This window comes from Ochotona curzoniae, unplaced genomic scaffold (genome assembly GCF_017591425.1).
Source record: "Ochotona curzoniae isolate NIBS_2020 unplaced genomic scaffold, NIBS_Ocur_1.0 contig_1302, whole genome shotgun sequence".
NCBI classification, from domain to species: Eukaryota; Metazoa; Chordata; class Mammalia; order Lagomorpha; family Ochotonidae; genus Ochotona; species Ochotona curzoniae.
The window spans coordinates 14,955,161-14,971,786 of record NW_024465035.1 but is presented as its reverse complement, the minus strand read 5'-3'; the positions used below and the strand labels follow the sequence as shown (position 1 = coordinate 14,971,786).

Genomic DNA, 16,626 nt, shown 5'->3' with positions numbered 1-16,626 from the left:
ACCGACAAACAGAACAAAACAAAATAGAACAACTCCAAGGCCTAATATAGACCTTAAGGTTGGGAGGTAGGGGAATGTTCCTTTCAAAACTTTGAAGGGGCGGGGGTCTGAGGGGGGAGGGAGGGACATCATTCAGATGTATGTGAATACATGCCACAATTCTAACACTGGGTTTAAAAAAAAAAATCAAAGTTGTGGGCCCAGTGCGACAGCCTAGTGATTAAAGTCCTCACCTTGCATGCACCAGGATCCCATACAGGCACTGGTCTGTGCCCTGGCTGCTCCACTTCCCTGCCAGCTCCCTGCTTGTGGCCTGAGAAAGCGGTAGAGGATGGCCCAAGACCTTGGTACCTGGCACCCGGCACCCGTGTGGGAGACCCGGAGGAAACTCCTGGCTTCAGATTTGTTTAGTTCCAGCCATTATGGCCACGTGGGGAATGAACCAGTGGATGGAAGCTCTTTCTTCTCTTTCTTTCTCTCCTCTCTGTAAATCTACCTTTCCAATAAAAGTGAATAAATCTTTAAATACACATATATACATATATATCAAAGTTGTGCAGTGTGTATGTATAGTTAGGAACTAGCTGCCTCACTTTGATCCAGCTCCCTGCTAATGGCCAGAGAAAAGCAGCAAAGGACCATACAAACATCTGGTCCTGTCTTCAGTCTGACCCAGGGTCATCCAGGAAGTTACCCAGAGAATGGGAGTTCTCTGGCACTGCCCGCCACCCTCACTGGAGCTCTGCCTTTCAAAGTAAACACAATTTTTATTCAACAAAGTAGAAGGAAACAAATCAATAAAGCAGAAAACAAATGCGAGAGATACGCAACAAACAAAATGTTATTTGAGCAAAAAAAAAATCTAGTCTAATTGATAAACTGATGGTAAAATCCATCACAGAAACACACAAACACGTAAAAGTTTCCTGAGAGCTGCCTTCTCTTGGGCATGTTCTAAATTCTCCTTACATTCCAAACCTAAAAATACTTTTCTTTATGTCATATTCCTGGACCTCAAAATTCCCCATGAACTCTAGACAATACTCAATTACCTAAAATAACTTATAGAGTTGTGATCTGAAAACTCAAAGTTACAGCAAGCAGGAATTTTGCCTACTAGACTGGAGCCCACAGGTTGGATTCCTGACTCCTGTCTCGAGTCTTTCAGCTAACGCAGCTCCTACCAGTTAGCTCACTGTCGCTCACATGGGAACCAGGACTGCACACAGCGCACACACACCTGTCCTCATGCACCTGCTTGCACTGTCTCCCACAGAAGCAATCGCCACAAAATTAGAAATATCTGGTTATTCTAAATGTGCAGGCCTTCCCAAAATTCTTTTTACACCAAGTTGCTACAGACTAAAACAAAAATATACAAATAATCTGAAATATACAGTAAGTCCTCACCCAGCCTTCATTACTTGTCGGAAATAGTGGCTGGTGTGAAATAACCCCGAAACAGGCATGAGGATAGGTCACAAACAGCCTAAGTAACTTCAAGAAAAGATGACTGGCTCAGAAAAGCGCACGTTATCTATATCCAGCTTCCAACAGTCCCAATCATCCTAGCCACTAACGGCTTAATTACAAAATCAACATAAATAATTGGGAATACTTACAGTACCACCTACTATTCGTCCTAGTGGATACCACGCTCTTTCATCAAACCAATTTAAAAATTCATAGAACCCATGAGATGCAAGATGATGTGTAGATCTATAGTTAAACCTAGAGAAAAAGAAGAAAGAAAATATTATAAAGCTCAGGGAAAAGGAAATCAAGAACAAACAGGAAGATGGATCCTCTTCTGCTAATGCCAAGCAGGGAATGGGTGTCAGGTGTCTGCCCGGGGCAGGAACAGCGTGCATGGCCAACGCAGTCAAGCAGCACACCAATGCAGGATGCAAAGGAGATGCACAGGAAATCCTCCCGCTCAAATCCCCGCTCTAACATGTCCTTTCCAGCTTCAAGTTATAACCCCTCCTCGACAAGCAGCAGCTGTGGACTTCACGGCATGTTCACACACCTAGCAGGCACTAAAATACATGCACATCCGAAAATAATTTTATTTGAGAAAAATAAGCACCCTATGGAAGCTAATCAGCAAATATTGGAAGGATTAATACCAGTGTAACAGAAACTGTATCTCCTGAGAGGTAAAACAAACCAGACTAGTAGCCTAAGAGGACAGGTTGTAAAATCATTCCAATCTTGTTTCTACTCTTAGCAGCTACTGTGACTTTGCTTTAGTCTCCATCTGTACACAGTGATAACCACAGTATTTACACCACAAGGTAGAACTGATGAGAAAACAGCTATGTCTCTGAAGCATACAGGGGCTAATACTACAACAACTAATGAGACAGACTTATAACATCAGATCTATTTAAGATAATGAGTGGCAAAATTATAATTATTAACCTAAAAGGATAAATAACATAAGGGACAAGAATAAAGAATCAGAACAAATTCTTTTAAAGATTTATTTTTATTATTTTTTCATTGGAAAGGCGGATATACAGAGAGGAGACAGAGGAAGATCCTCCGTCCGATGATTCACTCCCCAAGTGAGCGCAACGGCCGATGCTATGCCGATCCGAAGCCAGGAGCCTCTTCTGGGTCTCCCACGCGGGTGCAGGCTCCCAAAACTTTGGGCCGTCCTTGACTGCTTTCCCAGGCCACAGGCAGGGAGCTGGAAGGGAAGCGGGGCTGCCGGGATTAGAACCGGCGCCCATATGGGATCCCGGGGCATGCAAGGCGAGGACCTAACCACTTGCGCCACCGCGCCGGGCCCAAGAATCAGAACAAATTCTTATACAAATTGAAAATACACAGAGAAATTCGGGAACCTTCACATCGTGTTAGCAAAGGCAGCACTCAGCAGGTGTTTGGAGCAGGAGTGACAGCTCGGCTTGGAAAGCCCGCACTCACATCTGAGTGCCAAGGTTCAAATCCCAGAGCTTCCTCACGCTCTGGCTGTCTGCTGACGCTCTGGCTGTCTGCTGACGTGCGCGGCGGCAGGAGCCTGAGGTCTCTGCAACGCCTGGTTCCAATCTGGCACAGTCCTAGCACTCCCCGACACTTGGGGAACGGGCCAGGAAATGGGAGATTTCTGTCTCATCTCGTAGTCTTGCTGCTTTTCATAAGATCAAAATTTTTAAGAAACCTAAACCAAATATAAATAAGCATTCTATCTAAATACTCTTCCATTAAGCAATTAACAACAACATATTTACTGATCCTATCCCCTCAAGCAGTCACCTCAGACCGGAAGTTCCTGATCACTCCTAACGAGGCTTTCTCTAATAGCCCAGCTTTGTGCTTTGAACACACTGTGTTGGAAACTCTACTTCAGTTTACTTGAATATTTTTAATTATTTGCATCTGGAGATATATCACAGCTCCTGGCACTTCACTTCTGAAGTCTACTTAATATTTCTTTAGTTAATTGCTCCTTTTTAGTGCACTAGTATCTATCAACACTTAAAATTTTGCCTTTTATTCATTTGATTAAACTCAAGCAATTACGAATACAAAAATAATCTTTAATTTTGGTATGCCTTATCTGCATATTTTTAAAAAGCCACTAAAACAGCAGGGAAAGGAGGCGTTACAAATGAACAATAAATTCATAACAATTAGGGCTGAAAGACACACATGGAGGATGACAATACCAGCCTTCCTTTTCTGGATGTTTAAAATTTTCCACAATAAATTCTGTACATTTGCATGAGGGTATTTCAAAACGTTGGTAGAAAAATCTAATAAGAAATTTATTTTGGGAAAAAAATTTATTTTGGGACAGAAATTGTTGAAATCCATGGTTTTTCCAACAAATGCATTTTACATACTGAACTTTAAAAAAAAATGATTTATTTATTTTCATAGGAAAGTCAGATACACAGAGCGGAGGGGAGAGAGAGAGATCTTCCGTCCACTGATTCATTCCCAAGTGGCTTCAACGGCTGGAGCTAAGCCAATCCAAAGCCAGGAGCCCGGAGCCTTTTTCAGGTCTCCCACATGGGTACAGGATCCCAAGGCTTTGGGCTGCCCTCCACTGCTTTCCCAGGCTACAAGCAGGGAGCTGGATGGGAAGCAGGCCGCAGGGATATGAACTGGTGCCCATATGGGATCCTGGCATGTGCAAAGTGAGGACTTCAGCTGCTAGGCTAACATGCTGGGCCATACGTAAACATTTTAAAGCTATGTTATGACATGCAGAGAACAAGAAACAAAATTTGCACCAAAATAACATCTTTTGATTCCATTTTCCATTCATTAACTTTTGAAATATTTTCATCTATCCATTTTTTCATCGTATCAGAAAGTTTTTCAATATGTAAACTACAAAAATTCTCTCAATGTGGATCTCTAGAGCTGTGCTTCAATTCTGCTTGGAGGAAACATTACAAATGACAAAATAAGGTTCACACCGACACTTCTGAAAAGAAGTATAAAACTATTTACAGAAAAAAGGAAACTATCAGATGAAAGAAAAAATATTTTTTATCTTTTACTATTTTAGAGATTAATGAGGGAAACAGCTATATTACAAATTGAGAGGTCTTAGAAATCTTTTACAAAAAAGTTAAAGTACTATTTTCTTCTGCAATGTATGTTACAAATACAATGCATTTGTTGCTTTTGTCGTACTTACAGAAACAAATCTGTTACAATAAGGGACATGTCCCGAAGACAAATACATTTTCCTAGAACGTAAAAATGTGATCTACAGAGGTAAGAGTGAATTCTGGGATGAAATACTGTGCATAGCTTTTGTTCACACACCTGAGGATTAGGGCGTTTTGTTTGTTTCTATTTTTTGCTGTTACTAATATTTTCTTCTTGCCAGATGTTGCTATCTTTATCTAAAGGAGTATTTAATCTATGACTGAAAATGAAATGAAAGTATGCTACAATACAAACTGGGAAAAAACTAGGGAGGAGGTGGGTGGGAAGTTATTAGTAAGCTCTTTAATCTGTATTGAGATAAAAGTTAAATGTTCTCTTCATATAAATTAAAAAAAAGTTTTTTAAGGGGTTTGTCAAAAGTCAGAAAATAATCCTCTAAATCCCTTAGTTTATGTCTTCAACCCAACAAATCCTCCAAGAGCCAAGAAAAGTGGAGGTACTTGATTCAGGATGACTAGATTATCTACCTATGGTGGGAAAAGGAAACAGAAGTTTGTAATTCGAGCTATTGAGAAACGGTTACAAGTTCTGAGAACATGTAGTAGCATGCTGTATTTAAAAATATTTCAGCCTAAATATAGGGCTAGATGAGCTGTTTGAAGGCTCAGTCCACATTGTTTACTGTTTCCTAAAGAAAACAAGGCTAGGTACAAACCTGTTTGGGGGCTGCGGGAAAGTCACCAGGAGGTGGGAAAGTCACCAGGAGGTGCCCTGAATTTCCCTTGCGGCTTTTGTTAACACTCCACCATGTGATGCAGGTGGTCCCAGCTTCTCCTCATCTTTGGTAGGTAACGACAGCTAGAGAAGGGCAATTCAGGGGAACCTCTTACTCTGTTTATGAAAACGACCACAGGATGCAGACAGCTTTGTACCTGGTCTTGTTTAGTTTACACTTCATTTTCTATTTTACATACATAACATGCACTCAAAGCCAAAACCAAGGAATCTCATAACTATGCAAGAGGGCACAACACGCCTTTAACAATAAAAGGTTTCTTTTTCTTTCTTTTTTTTTTTTTGAAAGAGAGCTTCAGCCCTAAAATTAACCTGAGGCTTCTATATCATCAAAAGAAATCTTTGAGGTAGCAAGGGGTTTTGTATTTTTAACATTTTCAGTCCTTGTTAAAATTAACACCGTAGCGAGGAAATATTAATAGGAAATAAAGACTAGGTGGGAAAACAGCACCCTGCTAGTTCTAACACTCTGACCACGCTGAAGCTACCCACGAGCCCGAGGATTAGCTTTTAAAACAGTTTCATAACATCTAGTTCATAAAATACTTATGCTCCAAATATTCCTACAAACTGTAAGGCATGTGTATAATCTGAGCTTGAAAACAAAGCTTAAATTTCACTTAAATAAACAAAGGGTAAACATACTTTTGGCTCAATCCTATGCTGGGGAGTGGTGAGAGTAAAACACGAGCCTCTAATGGCCAGTTCAGTCCTGCTTCTCCTTAAACCACGGCTCCACTTTACAACGCGCTAACCAAACACACACATCATCAAGTCAACCACGATTTGTTCGTGGCAATTTTTTTTAAAGTGAAGTCTTTCTTTTTCATAACACATTAAAATGACTACCTCAAAACTGTTTTAATAGTTCTTTTAAAAGAAACAATTTAGTCTTGAGAGTTCTCGCCCTTTTCACTTCTGTACTATGCTTTCCCTTGAAGATTTATTTACTTGTCTGAAAGGCAGGACTACAGAGAGGGAGGGGCTGAGGAAAGCAGTGGCAGCACAGAAGACATCTTTTACCCACTAGGTCACTCCCCAGAAGGCCACCACGACTGAGTGAGACCAGGCCAGGACAAAGAGATTGATCTGGGTGTCCTGGACAGGCGGCAGAGGCCCAACCACACGGGTCACCTGTTTTGCCAGATACATTAGCACGAGCTGTTGGGACTGGAGCCAGTGAGTGATCCGAGGGGACTGCCAGCCCTGTCACCCACTGCACAACAAAGCCAGCCCGTTTACTACAATCGCATTGTAGATTATTGTAATTAGTAAACTTTAAGATGCACACAGTAGAAAATTTGATAGTTCAGAAGCCAGGCTTTACAGAACAGATTCAGACTAGGAAGTAACCCAAGAACAACAGCCAAAATAAAGCTTTCCAAAGTGAAGTCACAAATAAGGGAAGGAGACAAGAGACTAAGAAACCAGAGACCTAAAACCCTTAACTGCTAAATTCTCAATTCCAGCGCTCACAAGGCAACGTCTATTTAGTTCAGCCCTTTTGTACTAGGCCAAAGCCAAGAAGCCTAGTGGTTAACGCACCAGGATCCCATCTGGGCACTGGTTTGTGTCCCGGCTGCTCCACTGCCCATCCAGCTCCCCGTCTGTGACCTGGGAAAGCAGCTGACAGATCAACGTCCTGCTACTCTGCACCCACATGGAGACACGGAGCAAGCTCCTGGCTCCTGGCTTCAGATCAGCTCAGTTCTGGCTGTTGCGGGTCACCTGGGGAGTGAACCAGCACATATAAGATCTTTTTCTCTGTATCTCCTTATCTCTCTGCAAATCTGCCCTCCTAATTTAAAAAAAAAAAAAAAAGGAAAGAAAACTAGAACCATAAAAAAAAAGGCAAAGAAAGAAGCTATGATGGTGATAAGTTTAAAGAGGATGGTGAGAAAGAGCAGAAAGGTAGGAGGAGGCAGACAGGTGGAGCGCTGCTACCTGCGTCAACAAAGCATCCTTCAGGCCTCACATCACCACATTCCCAAGTCGAGGGTTCAGGTGAACGCCATGTTTCTATCAACAATAAGGCTGAATGGATTTGAAAATGAAGGCTGGCTCCCAGCTACCCCTACAGAAATTGAACACACATGAATCTGATAGCACATCTATCGGACACACCCCATAAAAGGCTGCCTGATATCACAGCAGTATGCGCTGATTCAGGATTAGTCTAACTCTGGTGCTGGTTTTCATTTTTATAAGGCGGTAATTATTCTTGAGTCACTGATTTTTTAAAAACTCTTTAAGCAACGAATATGTTCCAAGATTCTGCAAGGCATTAGGAATAGAGTATAGAAAAAGAAAATGCTTTCCTGAAACTTAAATAAACACAATCCAGATAATTACAGAATAAAACAAGAGTTTAAGAATTTAGGGGGAAGACATGAAAAGATTTGGTGGAACAGAACTAGGATGGGCAGAAGGAACAATGGGTACAGACTGACTGAAGCAAAGTGGAAATGAAATCTCATCCTGTAACATCTGTCGAGGACTTTCAAAGCACCGGGTCAGTTCAGAGCTAGAGAACAGCTGCTGTAGGCAGAGGGTGTTCAAGTGCAAAGGCCTTGCGCTAGGAGCACTACTCAGGAAGCACAAGTTGTCAGGGAGGGCAAACAGGAATGAGACACATTTTTGAGCACTGCAATAAGGGTATTTTCCACTCAGTCACCAAAATCACCATCATCTACTAAGTGACTCCACCAGGACACAGCATGCCATGTGAATGTCCAAGGCCACACAACCATCAAGTGTAGTCCGGATGAAGTCTGAAACAGGCAACTCTGTAGGTCACAAGAAACTTTTTTTCTTTTAATTTTGAACCAAATCCTTCAAGTGTTGCTCTCACAAAGGGGAACCAAAATGAACGGTGCCTTTACCTGTCTCCAATTTCCCTGTGTTTGAGACCTTTCCTGTACTTCCTAAGGACATTTCAAAAACCTCGTGGAAAAATGAAATGAACTTTTTTTTTTTTGGTGGCACAGCATGTTAAACTGCCACTTGGGTCACTTGAAAGACAATATCAAAATGCTGGTTCAAACCCCTGCCCCCTCTTCCGGGGTCCAAGCAGTGCTGAATGGAACTTCAGGCTCCTGGTTCAATTTGACCCAGCCACAACTATTGCAGATACCTGGGGAACGACCCAGAAGATTGACATAACTGTCACTTTGCCTTTCAAATAAAAATGTGTGAAGACTTACTTATTTGAAAGGCAGAGTACAGAGATGAAGAGCCAGAGACAGAGATTTTCCAGCCTTTAGCTCACTGTCCAAATGGCCACAACAGTCAGGCTGGGCTAGGCCGAAGCCAGGAGCCAAGGCCTTCTTCCAGGTCTGCTGTGTGGATACAGAAGCCCAAGCACCTGGGACATGTCCTGCTGTTTCCCCAAGCCATCAGCAGTGAGCTGGAGTGCAACTGCAATCAGTATCCAGCTAACTCTTTTCTGTAAAATGATTTCTAATTTTCACTCTATTAAAGCTTACTTCTCCACCCAAGAATGATGTTTCATCCCAAAACCTCTTCCCACCAGACGAACATGCTATACAAGGTTAAAGAACTTCCGGGACAATGTCTAATGAGTAAGAGATCTGTAGCAAATTCCCTTTCTGCTCTTAGAACCCTAGCCATGGGGCATAAAAACAGGAAAAACTGGGAATTCCTATTTGATGTAAAAAATGTCAGTTTATTTTTGTAACACATTTATATAAATCAAAAAGTTATCTGGCAAAAATGAAGTACAAGGTTTCACGGGGGAAATTTTTCAGAAAGAATGTAATGGAGGAACAAAGGTATAAAGGCATATTAAGAAGTCTGAGCTACTGGTCGTCATATATTTTTTTAGATTTATTTTTATTGGAAAGGCAGACTTATAGAGAGAAGACACAGAAAGATCTTCCATCTACTGCCTCACTCCCCAAGACACTTTAATGGCAAGAGTTGAGCTGAGCTGAAGCCAGGAGCCTCTTCTGGGTCTCCCATGCAGGTGTAGGGTCCCAAGGCTTTGGGCCATCCTTTGTTGCTTTCCATGGCCATAAGCAAAGAACTAGATGGGGACTGGAGCAGCTGGGACCTGAACCAGTGCCCACAAGGGATCCTGGTGCTTGCAAGGCAAGGATTTAGGGATTTAGCCTCTAGCCCATTGTCCTGGGCCTGAGCTGTTGGTCATTACTGCAAATCTTTCAAGAGATTATATAATTTCTATTACTAATTATCACCATAACCATCTACTAGTACACTGATGTGAACAAACTATGGGATTTAAAGTTTAGCAATTGGCTCTCTCTGAATCTTTTCCTCTTTCCCTTATCAAATGCTTTCCAATTTTACAGGAATTTTACTTATGACTCAACAAATTCTTTACTGAACTTCAAAATCACATTTTACCTTTATCAGATTTTTTTGTTAATCTTTTAAACAGTTTATTTGTTACTGATAAAGTTGACATACCCACAATTTTTAAATGGAGGAAATAAAGCCTACATGAGACTTTACCTTAAGTCATTCTTCTTTTCTGGAAAAAAATAAAGGTCAAAAATGTGATGCTCCCTTAGCTTTAATTAGACTCCACAGGGAGCGAGTGTCTCAGACTATAAAGGTAGCTTCACATCAAGTGAAACAATGGAAACTCACCTTTCCCACTATACATTTCTAGCTTTGCCCTGTTAAGTCTTCAATTTTATTTAAGAGTAAGATTTTTCCTTACTTTCTCATATGCTTGAGAAAAAATTATACAATAAAAAGTAGTGAAAATGTACCCTTATTTAAAATATATTGGCTTTATGGAAAAGATGAACTTTCATTAGGATTTTATTCAGAAAGAACCCTGAGTTTAATGATAACTGATATTTTAGAAAATTTGCCTGGGGAAGCACCTTACCATAGCAAGTTAAGCCTCTACTTGAGGCGCTGGCATCCTCAGGGGCACTGATTTGAGCCCCAGCTGCTCCACTTCAAATCCAGCTCCCTGCTGAGGTCTGGGAAAGAAATAAGGTATGGCTCAAGTGCCTGGGCCGATGCACTCATGTGGTGGGAGAGCTGGAATCAAACTAGCTCCTGGTTTCAGGTTGGCTCAGCTCCAGCTGCTGTGGCCACTTAGGGAGTAAACCGGTGGAGGGAAGATTTCTCTGTACCTTCCCTTTCCTCTCTGTAGCTGCCTTCCAAATAAAAGTAGAGAAAGGAGGAGAGTGTAGAGAAGAAAGAAAAAGGAAAACCTAGTGCTTGGGGACTAGTGCTGTGGATAAAATGGCTGTGGGGCTGATGTCTTCTACAGGTGAGGCTTGAATCCCAGCTGTTCCATTTCCAATCCAGCTCCTGGTGCCTAGCCCAGCCTGGCCTTGCGGCAGCCATCTGGAGAGTAAACAAGCAGACTGACGATTCTCATTCATTCACGCTCCCTCTTTCTCTGACTCTGCCTTCCAAATGCTTTCAGTCTTAGATGGAAGAAAGGCAGGCAAAGGGTAGAGGGCCTCCTCGCAAGCTTCCTAGCTCAAGTATTTCATTTCTATTTCTAACATGCCCCCTACAAAAGGACTTCCTAAAATCACCGATTAAATGTACTAGCCTCTTTCAACTGTCTCCTAAGTGCTACAGAATAGTCTTAATGTTCTTCAAATTCCCCTATCTATCCTGCTTACTTCTTTCTCATCTTATATTCCTAAAATTTCTGGTTCTTCCCTAAATAGCTGCTACTAACACTTTCCCACATTTTTATACCTTTGCATAAAAGCCATTCTTGTTGAATAAATAGCAAATCCTTCTAATCAGTACCCATTCTTGAAAACGGAAGCCCACACTCCCTCCTCCGTAGGCATAACAGGACCTTGCACTTTGTATTCTCTCCCTTTCAAATCGATAGAGGAAGCAGTGTTAACCCTCCAAGTATTTCCTTCCCTACACTGGCAGGTCTCAGAATGCCCCAACTTAATAATAATATCCCAAAGAGTAAACATTTAACGAGTGCTTATCGTGCTTTCTGTGCTGACAGCCAGCCCTGTTTCTATTAGCTCACCGATTCTTTTGGACAACTTGAAATGAGCAGAGATGTTTCTCCCCATTTATAGACAGCACAAAGGGAGAGAGGGTCAGGAACTTGCTCAAGGTCATTCAATCAATGAACGACAACGCCAGGAACGTTCGTCTCCTGTGATTTGTCTCTAAGCAAACATGAACCGCCCGATCCTCCACCGCCACCACCCAGTGCAGTGCCTGGTACTGGAGCAGATCTTCGCTAAAGCTCCTCTAGATTTTTCCTATTTGACCTTGCTTAAAACAATTACATCCTGAGTAAAGTTAAAAGATAGGATGAGGTTATAAGTTGTGTCAAATGTCTAATGTTTTAACAGTCCCATTCAACTAAATGATTTTTATAGAAATATCACTATTCAAGTAGAATGTAATATAAACAGCATAATTGGCTTAACTACATTCAGTGTCATTTGGGTCCCTCCTCATGTTCTGACCTCTTGAAGTCTTTAATCAATCCTCATTTCATCCACAAAACCATTCAGTGTTACACACAGAAATGAAAAACATGCTACAGCCAAATACATTTTTGTTCGGTTTGCCCTCTTTAATTTCCACAATTATCACTCTCAGCTCTTGATCCAGTATTGTCGTCACCATCCACACCACTTTCCTAACTACATCCTGGCCATACAAACTTATTTTATTCCTCAGCACATGATGTTTCTTTCTGCTGGAGTCATTGTTCTTTTTTTTTTTTTTTAAGATTTATTTATTTTATTGGAAAGTCAGATATACAGAGAGGAGGAGAGACAGAGAGGAACATCTTCCGTCCGATGATTCACTCCCCAAGTGAGCGCAACGGCCGATGCTATGCCGATCCGAAGCCAGGATCCAGGAACTTCTTCCGGGTCTCCCACGCGGGTGCAGGGTCCCAAGGCTTTGGGCCGTCCTTGACTGCTTTCCCAGGCCACAGGCAGGGAGCTGGATGGGAAGCGGGGATGCCAGGGCATTCAAGGCGAGGACCTTTAGCCGCTAGCCCACAGCTCCAGGCCCTGGAGTCATTGTTCTTAACCCAGATCTTCACAGGACTATTCCTTGTCATTCTTGCGTTAGCTCAAGAATCGCCTCAAAAAGCCCCACTCTCACCTCAACAGAGGTGGTGACTACCCCTACTTTCTACAAACAGCCATCAGACAACAGCTAGCAATATTACCTTATTCTTTTAGCCTCTATCATGAGCTCAAATTATCTCAATCTTGGAAAATAAGCTCTATTACAGCACAGACACTGCCTAGATCCCAGATGCCTGCTCCTGTGCTGAGCACATCCATCACCCGGTAACACTTGGTAAACCAACGTCAGTGGTGCCAACAGCACTAAAAAACTGACTCTGCTATAGTTTACACAGTCAAGGTCCATTAAAAAAAACTAAAATCTCTAATTGTATGAGAATCTAATTCAATGTCTTCTTGCTTAAAGAAATACTCAACAAAACTCACAAAATATGAATAACATGGGCCTGAACTGAAATGTTAGAATCAAATTTCCACTAATTAGGAGTCAAAAAAGCAGCAGCAAAAACAACAGCTCTTTCAACAGAAAGAATAACAAATGTCATTGCCTCAATCAAATTGTTTGGACTGAAAGTGTATCAGTATCTGGTAACATTTTCAAACTAAAACACACCTACCAAAATGCAGTAATCAATACAGATCTGCAAGAAGCTTATCCCAATAACTAAAAGAAGAATCATGGCATTTTGTCTCTCCATGAGTTTTAACGGTAACAGAACCACATCAGCTATGCTGAAGGTACTGTGGCTGCTGCACCATTCCTGTTCCCCTGTCTGGGATGGTTTGAAAAAGCAGAAGCAAGACCAGTCAATGAAATCTAGTAATTATGATCCAGTCTGCAATCAAAAAGATCAGAAAAAGAATGGAAACAATGACAAAGGGACTCAACAAGCATATCAAATACATTATAAAGGTAAACAAATACTCAACATGGAATAATTTCTTACTGCCCTAACGGTTGGTTATGTTTCTGAAGAGCTGACAAGAACAGCAGCTAAAGACATAAAAATCTCACATGAAACAGTAGCACAGCAAAGATCTTTGAATTTTGGGGGTGTACATTTCCATAACCTGACGGAAATACAGATTCTCTTACCAGAACTGCACAAATTCAGGGACCAGCATCTTGGTGTAGCAGTGGGTTAAGCTGCCACCTGTGACACCAGCATCCCATACGGGTGCCACTTTGGGTCTCGGCTGCTCCACTTCTTATCCAGTTAATTGCTAACGTGCCTGAGAAGACAGCAGAGGATGGCCCAAATGCCAACGGGCTGGCCCAGATGCAAATTTCAGGCTCCTGGCTTCAGCCTGGCCTATCCCTGGTCGTTGTAGCCATATGGGAAGTGGACCACAAAATAAAAACCAAATAAATCCTTTCTCTCTATTCCCTCCTGCCTTTCAGATAAATAGATCTTTCCTTAAATTAAAAAAAAAAAAAAAAAGTAAGTATTTGGGGCTGACACAGTGGAATAGCAAGCTAAACCTCCAACTACAGCCATGAGCAGGCCATAGGGGCACCGCAGGTTCAGTGGAACAGCTCCCTGCTTGTGGCCTGGGGAAGCAGCGCGTGAAGGCTCAGAGCCTCGGACCCCGGCACCCACGTGGGAGACCCGGGGGCTTCTGCTAGCTCAGCTCGGAACATCTGTGGCCATCTGGGGAGTGAATCAGGAGATGGAAGATCTTAGTTTCTCCTTCTCTGTCTATAAAATTTGCCTTTCAAATTAAAAAAAAAAAAAAGACAGAAAAAAAAATCCCTATTGGTGGAACAAATTAAACTCACCAATAGCAAAAAACACTCCTGTGTTAGTTTCCATGCGAGTTGCAGAGAAATTACATCCTACAGAAGAGAAGACATTGCAAGGGCAGGTTTGGGAAATCCAGACTTGGGGTTTTGGGTGCTGCCATTAACTTATTTAAGTTTTTTTTTATTATTTTCTTCAGAAAAGTAAGAAAGAAATTAGCAAACAAGGGATGGTATTCACTAGGTAAAAATGCTATGCAATCATGTGATTATTTTTCAAATTAATCTTGGAATTTAAGGGCTTCTCTATCAGAAACATCAAAACAATCTTTATCCTTTCTCCAAAAACTGAGGGGTATCAGAAAAAGATTTAGAAGAAACCTGGATTTAAATGTAGTTTTCATTTGCTTAGGGGGAATAAAAAACTATTTTAAAAATCAGAATTTAAAATTTTGGTTTACAAATATAGCATCGTGCTATCTCAAACTGTGGTTGGCAAAAACCCCAGTTGGAGCAAGATTACCCTGCCAGCATTTAAACAGATGTCTTTTGTAAATTCTAGAACAGAAAAAGCTAAAACACTACATAAGGCATACAAGATTCTGTAACAATGCAAATATTTTTCTTGAAAATGCTACCATAAAGTACAGGTACCAACTCACAAATAAATCCAAGTTTTCAAGTAACATTCCACTCAGAGTCAAAAAGCCTGGACATTCCACATACAGGTACAGTAAGCCTAGTCCCAGACCTCAAAGTTGAAGATTTTCTTAAAAGAGATTTATTTACTTATTTTATTGGAAAGGCACTCATACAGCAGAGGGGGCGAGACAGAGAGGAAGAGGAAGATCTTTTGTCTGTTGAATCACTCCTCAAGTAGTCACAATAGCCAGAGTTGAGCCAATCCAAAGTCAGGAGCCTGGAGCTTTCTCAGCATCTCATTGCAGGTGCTGGGTCAAGGCCTTGGGCCGTCCTCGACTGCCTTCTCAGGCCACCAGCAGCGAACTGGAGGGGGAGAGGAGCAGTCGGGACATGAACCAGCATCCATATGGGATCCTGGCAGATGCAAGGTGAGGACTTAAGCCACTAGGCTACCGTGCCAGGCCCTGAAGCTGACAATTTCTCAAGAGAAACAGTTAACAGGCAAATACAGAGAAGGGACCATGGGGTAATTAAAGGACATCTGACTGATTACCACACATTAAAATAATCTCACATATCTATATTTCAACAACTATGCATATAAACATCACCCTTTAAGTATAACCCAAAACAATCATCCTAGAAATTCCCCACTTATACTTTCCAGTAATTTGTTCCTTCTGTAATAGCTGTATTTCTTTCGCTACAAATTCCTTTTATCCTCAGGCTTCATATAAATGGGATCAGACTTCTACTTTCTGCGTATGGGAGTGACTTCCTTCACTTCCTGCTGCTGCCATGCATTCCTAAAGGAGCAGACTATGCTTTTTGTTACTGCTACATACTGCTGCAGTTTGTGAGTACTCTCTATTTTCCTGTTGAAGGGTCCATGAGTTATCAGCTGCTGTATGTATTTAAAGGGCTATCCACTCTTACTTCAATTCCACTCCGAGATCACAGGATAAACACATATTTAAGAACTATTAAGTTTCTCAAACAATTCATTCAAATTCCCACCCACAATATTTAAGAATTCCGGATGCTCCATATCACGCTGGTTTATTTCTAAGGGCTAACACCCTGCACTGGGGGCTGCAAACACCAGTCAGGGGGACTGGCCTGTCCTCAGGAAAGCTTATCTAAAGCACTTGCTGGCTCTCGGGCTTTTGTAACTCACATCTAACTGAAACCTGGATGAAGTGTTTGATAAGGAAGTGAAACAGTGGCTATAGGTTAATGCTACTGGCAAATAAAGCTAGACCAAGTTTTGTGGTATCAGGAGTACACTTAAAAGTGAAAAGGTAGTATAGAAAATACAGCTTAAAAATTGAGTAAGGAGCCCGGCGCCATGGCCTAGCGGCTAAAGTCCTCACCTTGCACATGCCAGGATCCCATATGGCACCTCTTCTAATCCTGGCAGCTCCACTTTCTATCCAGCTCCCTGCTTGTGGCCTGGGAAAGCAGTCGAGGACGGCCCAAAGCCTTGGGACCCTGCACGCATGGGGGGAGACCTGGAAGAAGCTCCTGGCTCCTGGCTTCGGATTGGTGCAGCACTGGCTGTTGCACTCACTTGGGGAGTGAATCATTGGACAGAAGGTCTTCCTCTCTGTCTCTCCTCCTCTCTATATATCTGACTTTACAATAAAAATAAATCTTAAAAAAAAAAAGGGAGTAAGACCAAAAAAGCTACCTGAGACTAAATCTAATATACTGCTCTCATTTAATTCTGTGTCTTCACAGTATGTCAGTTATTTCAATTCCAAGTCCCTTGCT

At 41.8% G+C, this 16,626-nt stretch overlaps 1 protein-coding gene across 1 annotated transcript in view; it reads right to left on the bottom strand.

Moving 5' to 3' along the window:
- The window catches only part of STT3B (STT3 oligosaccharyltransferase complex catalytic subunit B), a 72,168-nt gene that overhangs the window by 41,036 nt on the left and 14,506 nt on the right, over positions 1-16,626 (bottom strand). The window contains exon 2 of the mRNA XM_040963917.1: positions 1,623-1,731. Within this exon, the coding sequence (XP_040819851.1) occupies positions 1,623-1,731 (109 nt within the window). The remainder of the gene's footprint in view (positions 1-1,622; positions 1,732-16,626) is intronic.